The following is a 12,839-nucleotide window of genomic DNA, read 5'->3' as shown; positions in this document are numbered from 1 at the left end:
CTGGGGATGTCCACACCAGGGGTGGTGTGGATGTCTGACTGCTGCAAGGCCATCCCACAGCAGGCTGAGCATGCAGCATGCCTGCACCAGCAACCTCCTATTTGAGTCTGGAGCACGAGGATGGATTCTCTTCACATCTCCTCAGCCAGCAGGCAAACTGCAGAGCAGAGCCAGCACGTCAAGCGCTTAGGCAGTGCCCTGTGAACAGCCTTGCACCTCCACCACCATTCTGTCCCAGGTCTGTTCCACAAGCTCCCTTTGTATCTCCAAGTGATACCAGGTCACATCTGCTCCATGTGCAGCTTGGTCTCAATATGCTCAACTTCACTTTAAAGTTGAAACATGAGCAGGAACTTCTTTATTCTGTGAGACAATTAAGGCAGTAGCCCAACCCCAAGCCTGTTCTGAAGGGCAGCACCAACCTTTGCCTTCCCTTGCTCCAGCAGACCTCCATCCAACAAAACTTTCTCTCTAGGACCACCCTTCCTCCAGACAGCCTTCTCACAGTGCTGTCTCCTTCAAGATGGGATGGTCCAGCATCCTGCCATCCACACCCACAGCTTCATCAAGACTTTGGGAAGGAAAAAAAGCAAATACCAAACCCCACAGAATAGTTCTCACTGTTCATTGTGAAGTAACCACAGCAGAGAGCTCACAGAGCAGGGAGATCTCACACAGGTTGTGCAGGTGGCAGGCAGACCTCTAAGTCATGGAACCTTCCCCAGAGCAAAAGATTTCCATGCAAAGAAGAAACAGACAGCAGGGGAAGGTAGGCATCTCTGTCCTCTGGTATGTAGCAGCTACACCCAGCCAGTGAGATGGTTTGAGTCACACTGCTAGGATGACTAAAAGAAAGCATTTCATCTCAGAGGCACCACGCTCCAGAGCCCCAGGAGCAGTATGTGCTGAATGGAAAAAACACAAAAGACAAGACAGGGAAATCATTTCTGCAAATGGCAGAAGAGCAAGAGCCCAACACCAGCGCAGGCTTGGTCTAACCTCACGTCTGCTTCAAAACACAACTGCAGAACAGCTCCACAACTCCTCACCACTACTCCTCCTTACGTTTAGACTCAGCCTTTTCACACAAGGAAGTTCCACAGATGCACCAAGGGAGCACCCAGCTCTGACACCCCACCCAAGCTGAACGGGCTTTCAGCAAATCCCCCCCAAGGCAGAGTGCACTGAAGAGCAGTGCTGCAGAGAGCTCCCTTCCCCAGGCCAGCTCCCAGCCATCATCTGGGGAGCACACCCCACATCTGCATGAGGCCCTCCACCTCCATCCCCACCCACACTATTTAGGGCAACACAGGCACAGCTCGCCCCAAACACCTCCAGCACCAGCTTACTGCAGGAGAAACTGTTCAGAAATGGGGTGAGATTTACGGTACCACAAAGAAAAGGGAAGGAGGCAACGCTCCCTAAGTCCCATTTCTGCCAAATTAAGGCCTCTCCTCAACTAGGAAGCTCTGTCCTGTCAACAGAAACCCAAAGGGGAGCTTGTACATGGTGGAGATCTCAGAAGAGAGCAAGGCAGTTCCACAGTACTTGGCCACACCAAGGCCCACTCTCCTCCACATCCTCCTGCTTGAACAGCAGCTCATTTGGGATCTTGTTTCCCCACAACACAGTTTTGATCCTGGGCTCTCTCACTCAAACACAGAATGCCACTGTGCCACAGGAAAAATCATTACAGCACAAACTTAAAACACAGAGGCAGTTGTATAACCCTAAAGGCTTCCCAACTCCTTCCTTCCCTGGCAGAGGTTTGTTGCAAAGCCTGTAATGAGATGCAAGGCATGGACCAAATGCAGCGCCACGAAACACGACGTTCAATGATTAGAAACAACAGAACCAAGCACCCAGGCTCCTGCCCAGCACCTCCTCTGCTGCTACAGCATCCAGTGCGTGCCCAGCACCTGCAGCACAGCACACACCTCGCCACCAGCCAGGCTCCCATCACTGCAGAAGCTGCAGCCTCAGCTGCTCCTTGCTTCAGAGTAACAAAAAACACTTGGCACCCACTGCAACAAATGCAGACCTGCCCTCACAGCACCGTGCATGCAGCCCTTGGGTGCTTGCCCAGCCCACATGGGGCAGGAGCTGTGCAAAGACCTGCCCCCCTGCTCAGCAGCAGCAGATGGATGTCTGCCTATAGCCCTGGACTCCGTGACCGTGGGGCTGAATCCCGAGGGACCCAGCACTGCCCACAAACCACCTCACAGAACAGCTGTGCTCCTAGAAGGAAGCTCCCAGTTGCCCCAGTACTGCATGCAATCTCAGCCCCTGAACCAGCCCCTGCTTCACAGCTTCCATCACTGCCCTCTCAAGCCCCCGTTCCACCCTGCCTGTCCAGACACCCACCTGTCCCTTGCACCACCCAGCTGCCTCCAAGCACCCTGAGCAGCTGCCTGCAATCTGCTGCCCACCAGCCCAACGCAATTCGAGTACCCAGGACCCACCCTGAATGCCAGATCCTGTGCAGGTGCACACCCCCCCCTCCCCCATTCCCTACTAGCCCAAGGCAGGGCCAGTGTCCTTACACTGCATTTTCTGGCCATCTGTGGATTTGCAAACAAGCAAGCTACGTTGTGAGCTCTTTTTCAGCCCTGCAGCTATCAGCATAAATGATAATGCAGAACTAAAAGTCCTTGACAACGACACTTTTGGGTGTTCCGATGTCAGTGTAACAGGCACTGCTACAAGGGTGGAAAGCCAACCACCTCCTGCAGTGGAGTGCAACGGAGAGCACAGGGTTCAAAGCAGCCTCACCAGAGGGCCTCCGTGTCCTCTGGACACCAGCAGGGTCAATGCAAACCGCACTGGAATCCAGCACAAAGATCGGAAGTGCATCAACTGCCCCTCCAGCTCCCCTCATATGGGCAACCTCTTCCACCACAAAGAGAATCCTTGAGGAGGAGCACGTTCCCCTTGGTGCCAGTCCCTTTCCAAGACCCCTTGCTGCAGAGAAGGCTAAACAAGACCAAAGTGGAGAAAGTTGCTGCCCAACAGATACTCCAAGGTGCTGTCAGCACAGATGGACTGTTACAAACCAAGATCATCTACAGTTGCAGGACTCGGGTTGTCTTCTGCCCCATGCTACCTTCCTGCCCATGCTGTCAAAGCACTCCAGCTAGGGGTGATGTTTAGGCTAAGACAGTTACTGTTCTCACAAGCAAGCTGCTAGTCCCTAGCTGGATGGTGCCGAAGACAAAAGGGATTTGGGGGTGGGGGTTGTAAAGCTTACGAAGCTTTGCATTGCTGTGAGCTCAGCCCAATGGCTCCGCTCCCCTGTTTGCTCATATGCTGCGTCTCCATTAAAAATAAAAAGGGAAAGAGGAGAGTTTCCAAGATCCATCTTCGGCACGTTAAGATCCTCAAAGGCGTGCTGCCAAAGCCGGGCTGGAAAGGCACAAGTTGCAGAGAAACTCCAAGAACGGGATCCCTCCCGTAGAGGCTAAAAATGGCACCGGCAGGGATGGTACCCGCGTGTCACACCAGCAGCAGAAAGAACCCAGCCCGGGAGCAGGTGAAAAGCCAGCAGCGGAGAAACCGCTGCCCGCCCTGAGGCAACTGCCGCGGGGCATCCACCGGGCAAAGCCCCGCGAGCAGGGCACTCAGCACGGGACGGCAAGGCGGGGGGAGCACCACCCGGTGTGAGAAGGAGCCCGACACCCCAAAGCCTGCCTCCAACACACAGCCCAGGCAGCCTTGTCGAGGGGATGCGTTCAAACGCTGCAAGGGTGACCCTCTCACAGAGCTGACAGCGGGAAGCAGCCCTCCCTCCCTCCCTTCTGGAGGTGCATCCTCCACCCACCCAAGAGCCCTCAGCAAAGGTCGGGGGAACGCTGCCCATTACTGCGGTAAGCGTAAGGATGGGGCACCCCGGAGCGGAGGGAGCGGATCCTCCAACTGCTAGAAGGACGGCAGAGCCGCAGAGGAAAGGGGCCTGCGGGAGCAGCCCCCGGCACCCCGCGGGGTCGCGCCTCGGAGGCCCGCGCCCACCCGTGAGGCGCTTAAGGGGAAGGTTCCGCCCAGCGTTACCTAGGAACGCAGCTGGGGCTGGAGCCGTCGATCTCCCAGGTAGCGAAGAGGTTCATAGGCACGGGCCGCCCCAGGGCCCCGGTGCCGCCGGGGAAGCTGAGGCGGCTCCGTTCTGCCGCCGCCGCCATGGCTGCCGGCCTGGCGCGCGCCCACCGGCCGCCGCCGCCGCTCGCGCCGCCGCCCGGCCCCGCCCCGGCGGGGGGCGTCACGTGCGAAAGGGTGGGGCTGGCCGGGGCGGGGCGAAATCACGGTGGGGGCTCGATCGGGCGGAGCCAGGGGGGCGGGGCTAGTTATGGGGGAGGATTCTTGAGGTGGGCGGGGTTTCGTGTCGGGGGCGTGTCCGTGCGCGGGGGGCGTGTCCGGGGTCGGGATGTAGCCGCGCCCGGCGCTGCTTCGCTTTCCCCCTGCCTCGCTGCGGCCGCTTAGCGGCGGGGTGGTGTTGCCGCCCGGGCCGTTTCCCGGGGCGCGGCCGGAAGCGCTCGTGGTGCTGGCGGCGGCGGGACCGGATGTGGCAACGGCAGCTTCCGGCCAGCTCCGTGGCAGGGGCAGGGGCAGGCGGCGGGCGCCAGCGCGGGGCTGAGCGGCGGGCGGGCCGCGGCCGGGCGCGGAGATGGTGCTGCTCACGATGATCGCCCGCGTGGCGGACGGGCTCCCGCTGGCCGCTTCCATGCAGGAGGACGAGCAGGTGGGGGCGCGGGCGGGGGGTCGGCGCGGTGTGGCGGTGAGGCACGGGTGAGGCCCGTCCAGCGGGGTCCCCGCGGGGTCCCCGCGGCCCCGGCTCACAAGCAGAGCGGTTCTCGTAGAAGCAATTCCCGCCCGGTGGTCGCGAGTGGGGAGCGGGAGCGGCGTCTGTGCTGTTGGGCTGCTCCTCGTCCCCTCGGGGCCCCCCGCCCGGGACTCTCCCCCTGCCTGCGGGCCGGCAGTGTCTCTCCCACGAGAGCTGCCCCCAACGGCTCGTTCTCCCTTCTCAGTCAGGCCGCGATCTGCAGCAATACCAGAGCCAAGCGAAGCAGCTCTTCCGCAAGCTGAACGATCAGTCCCCCACGAGATGCACTCTGGAGGCAGGAGCCATGGCTTTCCAGTAAGTACCTGTAGGTGCCGTGGGACAGCAGGCTCTTGCCGTCGTGGAATGAAGTGAGGACACTTCCGAGTGAGCCTTTGTTACAGACTGGATTGTCTGAGAGGGGCTGAGTCAATGAGCTCTCTGCCCTGCTAGCCACAAGGCAGGAGCTGCTTGCAGTGGAGGGCAAGTGAGTTGTTACTTGGCACAGCTACCTGGCATGTGTTTTTCAGCCAGGCTCATAGTTCTGCCTTTGCTGGAGACCATGCAGTTCTGTGCCCCTGAAGATTTGTCTGTTTGCACTCTCCAAGATACCTTCAGAGTGTCTTCTGTGCCTCCAACATCTTGCATCTGTTCAGAATCAGGAGTCTTGGGAAAACCAGTTGGGCAGTACCACTGTGAGATCCTCTTGTGCTAGCCTTCCCTCTCTATATCTCCTTTCTGTGCTTCAGCTTCTTGTTTACAAGCATATGGAGTATCTCTGAGGTGGTTTGTTTCCTTAGCATCTGCCCAACTCTTCATCTTGTACATCCAGTCTTGTTGCCAAATGCATTGAGTGTGCTTAGCTCTTTCCATAGCACACATTAACCTAGCTGGACAGTGCTGGAGAAATCAAGCAGTGCAGGATCTTGTCAGCAGTAGGTATTATGCTATTACCAGAAGGGATTATGTGGGAAGTCTCTGAGCTCAGGTGCCACATGAGGGCACTGAGACAATGCTCTGCAGTGTTGGCAGAGATGCATCAGGATGTTTTGTGCTTGGCACTGCTTCTGCTGTGCCACTGCCAGTGAGCTCCCTCTCACTTCCTAAGCCCTGGTGACCAGGTGTGTCTTTATGTGGCTGGGTGAGTGGGAGGATGGCCTTTGAATGCAGGGCAAGGTTGACTTTAGGCCTCTGCTTCTACAGCAAGGGCCCTGTAGCAGATCCCCTGCCCTGTCCCTTTCTTCAGGAGTTCAGCAGCATGAAAAGACAGGGACAGGAGTTTCTTGGAAGGGCAGCCCCTGTCACAAGCCATGTGGGTTTGAGGGCAGCTTTTCTTGTGGCTGGCTTAAGTGTGATGACTCTGACAACACTTTTTCATTCTATTGTTTCTTTCTCTTGGCTTCTGGTTGCCTGTCACAGAGAGCTCTGGTGGTCAGAGGGTGGCCCTGATTGAAATAGTGTGGCCATCCCTATCTCCTGCTGGGTTTGGGTGTTTTTGCTGGTGCTAACTGCAAAGTGCTGCACTGCTTTGTCTTCTTTCCAGAAGCTAAAACCTTTCCAGAATTTAAAACCTCTGGTTTTCAGTGTTTCCATGGCCCTGCAGGCCTTTAGCTCTGGCTGGCAGTGAAGCCTTGGGAAAGAGGCCATGTGGATTACCCATGAGGCAAGCAGGCCAGTAGCTGGGGAGTTGCACAACTTGCAGTGCCCAGGAAATGGAAGCCTCCTGATGGTGGCTGTAAATGTCCCTGGTTCTGACAAGGCAGGAGGGCTTGGGCTAGCTCATGTTCTGACAGCTGGCTCAGAGCAGCAGCCAGGTTACCTGGCTGGCAGAGAAGCAGGAAAAGAAGCATTTCTCCTTCTGCATTGAGTTGGTCCCTAGATGAGTCCCACAGGAACTGACAGCTGCTGCTGCAAAGCACTCCACTGATATCCCTTTCCTAAGGTGGGACCTGTATGAAAAGGGTATCACAGAATCAGCCAGGTTGGAAGAGACCTCCAAGATCACCAAGTCCAGCCAATCACCCAACCCCAACTAAGCAACCAGACCATGGCACTGAGTGCCTCATCCAGGCTGCTCTTAAACACCTCCAGGGATGCTGACCCCACCCCCTCCCTGGGCAGCACACTCCAAAGGGCAATTCTCTGTCTGGGAAGAGCTTCCTGCTAAGATCAAGCCTAAGCTTCTGTGGTAGGTTGAGAGAGGGCTTAGCTCTCCCTCCTCCACAGAGTAAGAAACCACAGCTAACTCAGTCGAAGAGCAACAGCTATATATTTACAAGCATATATGGAAAGCAGGTTATATATAACACAATATATACAGGTATTTACAATATATACACAGAAATACACAGCAAAGACAAATAACACAACAAAAATCCCTCCCTCAGGGAGGGATCCCCTCTTTGGAACCCCCTCTCTCCCCCCCTTACCTCCCTTTTTCCCCAAAAAGGGGTTAGAGAGAGAGAAAGGCAAGTTACTAAGGAAAAGAGTTGTTAGCAAGCTTCAAAAGCCCATGCAGGATTAGTGTTTGCTTATCTGAAGGCCAAGTCCAGCAGTTCGCAGAAGAAGCAGGCAGGGAGAACAGGCTGAAACACCCAACTCCCCCAACTTCCAAACCCAACTGAACTGAGGAAAAAATTTTCCAACCGCTTCACAATCTAAAGCTGAATTTTTGTTTATCAACCAATGAAATTCGTTTAGAATATCAGAATGTTTTGGTTCTAGTACCAAAAACATCAGCCAGTGTGTTCCAGCAGTGTTTGTTCTTAAAGGCACAGCCTCAAACGACCACAGCTTCCCCCTGCCCAGGAAACCTGCTGTGGTAGCAGTGCAGTGAGGAGAGGGAACAGGAGTTTGAGGGTTGGTTTAAAATGATGCTGCCTGCTGGCCATGCTGTTTGGTGATGCAGCACATCAGGTTTTCTGCCAAACCAGAGCTCTGACTGCTGAGGGCAGCACAACCCAGGGTGAGAGCAGTTAGTGGTGTGTAGGTTGGAAGTGTGGCTAAGGATGTTGCTGAACTTGCTGAGGTGATGCTGGAGGTTTTTAGCTTGATCAGTGCAGAGAGGAGCCCAGTCTTGCTGAAATGTGAAGCTTACACTGACTGCTGAGGTGGCTTCTGTCAACTGTAATGTTTAGACTTTGGCTCCAAAAGCTGTGTCACCCTTTCAGGGACAGCACTGTGCACACTGCTGTACTGAAACACAGTGGAGTCTGCTGTGCTGTCAGTAGTTGACCTTTGGCTGGTGAATGGCTGAAGGTCCTCTTACCTGTCATGTTGAAAGCAACCCTTGGCCTCTGCTGCTGTTCCCAGGATAAAGCTTTTCTCTCTCAAAAAGGATCCAAGATAAGGACAAGAAGCCTGCTGGCTGTACTCAGCATGCAGAACTCCAGAGTGCAGGAGTCAGCAGTGGCACACAGCAGTGCCTGCACCTTGTACAGCACTGAGAGGTTGGTGCAGGGGAGCTGTGCTGGGGCTTGGAGGCAGGCACAGAGTGCAGGAGTGAGAGTCAGAGCATCACAGAATGCACTGGGGTGGAAGGGACACCTAGAGGTTATCCAGTGCACCCCCCCTGCAGTAAGCAGGAACATCCCAGCTAGATCAGGTCACTCAGAGCCCCACCAAACCTGACCTTGAATGTCTTTGGGGACAGGGCCTCCACCAACTCCCTGGGCAACCTCTCCCAGTGCTCCACCACCCTCACAATAAAGAGCTTCTTCCTAATGTCCTAATCCAGCCTGCTCCAGTTTAAAAGCATTGCCCTTTGTCCTAGTGCTCCATGCCCTTGCAAAGTTCCTCCCCAGCCTTATTGCAGGCCCCTTTCAGGTACCCAAAGGCTGATATAAGGTCTCCCTGGATCCACCTTTTCTCCAGGCTGAACAATCCCAACCCTCAGCCTGTCTTCACAGGAGAGGTGCTCCAGCCCTCTGATCATTTTTGTGGCCCCTCTCTGCACCCAGGGGCCATGGATTATAGCAGCTGGAGTTTCTTGCTTCTGGTTGGGCTGGACCAGTTTTTACTTGAATGCTGATGGGCCATATAAGGGGAAGAGAGATGGATACTCCTGAGGCCAGAAACAAGTTGAGGGTGACTAGTTCAAAGCACCTGGACCTGTTGGGCACTGTGAGGAAAAGCAGAGTGAGGGAGAAGTTCTTTGGTAAGCCAGATGCAGATGTTAAGCTGCTTCCTTCACTACTGTGGCTGCATGGCTGGGGCAGTTCTTCAGTACACTCTGACCCTTTCTGCTCACTGGGCTGCTGCAGAGTGCCATTGTGCACAAAGGGAGGCAAGAGGGAAGCAGCATTCCAGTCCCACCCTGCATAATGGAGGTGAACATTCAGAAGTGCGTGCAGGGCTGTCTGCTGTCTCCACTTTGGGTTTGGTCCTCTTGCCTTTATATTTCTGTTGGCTAAATAAGGAGCAAAAGGTAGCTGGGGATGTGCAGCAGCAGGTGGCTGTAGCAGAGCCTACATAATGTGAAGATTGGTTCTATCTTATCTCTTACTTCAGTAGGGGTTTTAGCTGAATTATAAGGAGAGGCCTCTGATCTTGGTGCTGCCAGAGGCACTGGAGCTCACCCTGAAACTAAACAGCACTAAACCCCTGCAAACAAATACAGATTAGCTGCAGTGGGGAAGGGCTGGTGGGGGAAGGAGAGGAGAAGAGTCTCTGTGTGTTCAGCTGTTGAACAAACCAAGCAGCATTGTACAGCAAGAGCAGCTCCTGTTCAGTGTCTGGTTTGGAACTCCTAGCAGCATAGCTGGAGAGCTGGCAGCACAGTTGTTACTGCCCGTGGCAAACCTCTGGGGAAGTCACCAGAACCCATCTAGCACCAGTATTTTTTGCCAGCTGCTCTTGAGGTCACATGTGGATAGAGACACCTTCCCAACAGGCTGACACTGGGGGCTGGGGGGGATACTCAGCCTTCTGCAGTGGAAGGTGGGAGCTGGCTGTCACTGGGTGGCTTTTTAGCTCCCTCAGTCCAAATTCTTGTGTGTTCTAATCTCATGGCAGAGTTTCCCCCTTGCATGCCTCAGGCACCCTGCTCTGCAAGAGCTTTGCTGTAATCCCTCCCTCTGAGGGAAGGAGGGAAGGAGGACACCCTCCTGTTTTTCCCCTCTCCAAACCGAGAACTCGTGCTGGTGTTCTGGTAAGCAATGAGACTTACAGGGCAGCTGGTGTGCTGGGGAAGTCACAGCTCAGGCATGTTGGCATGGGTGTAGGGGCTGGAGGCTACCAGAAAGCTTATTTTAGGTAAAGAAAAAAGAAGCCATTACTGTGCAGGAAGGTTTGGAGCTGATCCAGGGATGGCAAACTGGCAGTCCCTGTGCCCAGTTCTCATTGCCTCGGCGGAATTAAGGTATGTAGGGATCGGTTCAAAATGGCTTAACCCTCTCTCTGCTGTTCCTTTAGCTACATCATTGAGAAAGGAGTGTGCTACCTGGTCCTGTGTGAAGCTGCATTCCCCAAAAAGCTGGCCTTTGCATATCTGGAGGACTTGAACTCAGAGTTCGATGAGCAGCACGGCAAGAAGGTGCCGACGGTCTCCAGGCCGTACTCCTTCATTGAGTTTGGTGAGGTGCCTCTGCTTGGGGCTGACTAGGAAATCTCCTGGGGGGGGCTGGGAGGGGAGTAGCAGCCACGGGATCTTCTCCAGCTTGGCCTATGGAATTGAAAGTTCAGCCTTCTGGGACTGGAGAAACAGATGTTTTGAGCAAGGGAGTAGAGAATCAGCAGGGGAATGATAGATGCCCTTTGATTCAGATTTCCTGCTTTGAGTCTCTTGGCTTTGCTCCAGTAAACATTTGCAAGCAGCCTGCTGGCTGTCTCAGCAATGCTTGCACTGCCTCAGCAGCCAGGCTGCTCTCTTGTAGGTGAGATCCCCTCTGATTGCCCACTCTTGTTGCAGACACCTACATCCAGAAAACCAAGAAGCTCTACATTGATAGTCGGGCGAGGAGGAACCTGGGCTCCATCAACACGGAGCTGCAGGACGTGCAGAGGATCATGGTGGCCAACATCGAGGAAGTCTTGCAGCGAGGAGAGGCTCTCTCAGGTACATGGAGTGGCCAGTGTTGGCTGTAGGGTTCCTTGCCCCATCAGTCAGCTGGGTGAGCAGAGCATACCAGAGGGGAAGGCTTGCTAATACCTAGAGAGATTTGGGGCTACTCAGTCTGGAGAAGAGGAGACCACCTTCTTGTGGCCTTCCAGTACCTGAAGGGGGCTCCAAGAAAGCTGGGGAGGGACTTCTGAGGGTGTCAGGGAGGGATAGGACTGGGGGGGATGGAGCAAAACTAGAAATGGGGAGATGGAGATTGGATGTGAGGAAGAAGTTGTTCCCCAGGAGGGTGGTGAGAGCCTGGCACAGGCTGCCCAGGGAGGTGGTGGCAGCCTCCTGCCTGGAGGTGTTTGCAGCCAGGCTGGATGTGGCTGTGAGCAACCTGCTGTGGTGTGAGGTGTCCCTGGCCATGGCAGGGGGTTGGAGCTGGCTGAGCCTTGAGGTCCCTTCCAACCCTGACAGTTCTGATTCTAAAGCCTCCTGAGAAGAGCCATGGATGTACTCAGGGGGTGTTTCAATTGGATCAGTTGCATCCCAAAGCACCTGGCAAGTACTGGAACTTCTTTGAGGCAAGAGCAGCATCTCAGCAGCCTGAGCGGGTCTCATCCCAGCAGGACAGGGACTAGAGCACTGCCACGCTGGCAGCTGCTCTGGAGAAACTTGTACAGCTAATGCAGCATTTGGGAACCATCTGGTTGGGTTAACATTGAACTTCTCTTGTTCTGTCTTCTTTCTCCCCTTCACAGCTCTTGATTCCAAGGCCAACAACCTGTCCAGCTTGTCCAAGAAGTACCGCCAGGACGCCAAGTACCTGAACATGCGTTCCACCTACGCCAAGCTGGCAGCTGTGGCTGTGTTCTTCATCATGCTGATCGTTTATGTGAGGTTCTGGTGGCTGTGAGGCAGCTGCACTCACGAAGAGGGAAAGCCAGCAGCCTGGCAGGTGTATGTGTGCAGGACACTGCTCACGGGGGATGTGCATTAGAATCCACCCAGGACCATCACCTTGACCGGAGAGTCCTGAAATTGTGAGGTGCCAGCTGGCTGCTGCACCTCTTCCTGAAGCCTGCCAGTAGGTTAAAGGCTTGTTGGCTGCAGGCTGTTCCTCGGAGGCTCTCTGCACTGGGGTACTGCAGGGGTCTGCCCCTTCCCCGGGGCGCGCTCTGGGAGCGGTCAGTGCAGTTTAGCATCATCGCCTCAAACCTCCTCCTGTTGAGTAGCTCTGGTGGGAACTGGACTCTAATGAACATTCCTTGTGTTGGCAATGTTGGCTTTTTTTAGAAGCTGGGTCTGCAGTTCTTTTCTTCCTTGTTTTTTAAAGACAAGACTCCCCTGCCCGAAGGCCAATCCGCACTGTACATAGGAAAGCTTTCACCTCTGTCAGCGTAGCTACCCTTGAGTTCTCTGGCTGACATCTTGGCTTGTTACACTTCCACCTGCTTTAGGAAGAAATGGATGTTAAATTATGCCTTAAAATACTTTGTGTAGTACTAGGAGGGGCAAGGAGAAGCTTCTGTCTTACTGATTCCTACAAAATTAAACTACAGATTTGTAAGTGTCCACTTTCCCTCTCCTGACAGCTGTGTGTGAGGCTTTGTCTCCATGTGAACAGGCTGTGTAACTCGGTGCTGTGGAGCAGGCACGGTGCAGGCTGTGGCAGCACTCCAGACCTTCCCCTCCAATCTGCAGATTCACTACTTTATTTCCTCTTTGGTTTGGTTCTTTAGTAACTCTGTCCAAACTGCCAGCATTTCCTCTCTGGGTGCTTGTTTTCTTCCTCCCTTGTTCCCTCACAAAACAACCAAAAAACCCCAAACTCTGAATGTTGTGAAGAAAAGGCAGTGTTTCCCTGGAGAAAGCTTGACATGGATGAAGGATTCCAAAGGATGGCTTCAGAACAGGGAAGCCTTTGGAAACACCACCTTTTTTTCCTGTGGCCACCCTCTCCCTACCTCACTTGGGAAGCTGAAACTG

General features: G+C 54.6%; 2 protein-coding genes across 12 annotated transcripts in view; one reads left to right on the top strand and one right to left on the bottom strand.

Annotated features, from left to right (window-relative positions):
* PACS2 (phosphofurin acidic cluster sorting protein 2) overlaps positions 1–4,216 on the bottom strand; it is an 82,342-nt gene extending 78,126 nt beyond the window's left edge. For all 11 annotated transcript variants that reach the window (XM_054165071.1, XM_054165076.1, XM_054165072.1 and 8 more), the window contains exon 1: positions 4,045–4,216. In XM_054165071.1, the coding sequence (XP_054021046.1) occupies positions 4,045–4,172 (128 nt within the window). In that variant the 5' untranslated portion in view covers positions 4,173–4,216. The remainder of the gene's footprint in view (positions 1–4,044) is intronic.
* Positions 4,217–4,594: 378 nt separating this feature from the next.
* SEC22B (SEC22 homolog B, vesicle trafficking protein) lies at positions 4,595–12,566 on the top strand. The gene is made up of 5 exons (XM_054165619.1): positions 4,595–4,729; positions 5,016–5,125; positions 10,220–10,380; positions 10,716–10,862; positions 11,612–12,566. Exons 1-5 carry the CDS (start codon positions 4,655–4,657, stop codon positions 11,764–11,766), a joined length of 648 nt encoding a protein of 215 aa, XP_054021594.1. The 5' UTR covers positions 4,595–4,654; the 3' UTR covers positions 11,767–12,566.
* Positions 12,567–12,839: the final 273 nt, after the last annotated feature.

The sequence above is a fragment of the Dryobates pubescens genome, chromosome 11 (assembly GCF_014839835.1).
Source record: "Dryobates pubescens isolate bDryPub1 chromosome 11, bDryPub1.pri, whole genome shotgun sequence".
In the NCBI taxonomy this organism is placed as follows: domain Eukaryota; kingdom Metazoa; phylum Chordata; class Aves; order Piciformes; family Picidae; genus Dryobates; species Dryobates pubescens.
Note: the sequence above shows the minus strand (reverse complement) of the source record. Positions and strands in the feature narration are given on the sequence as shown.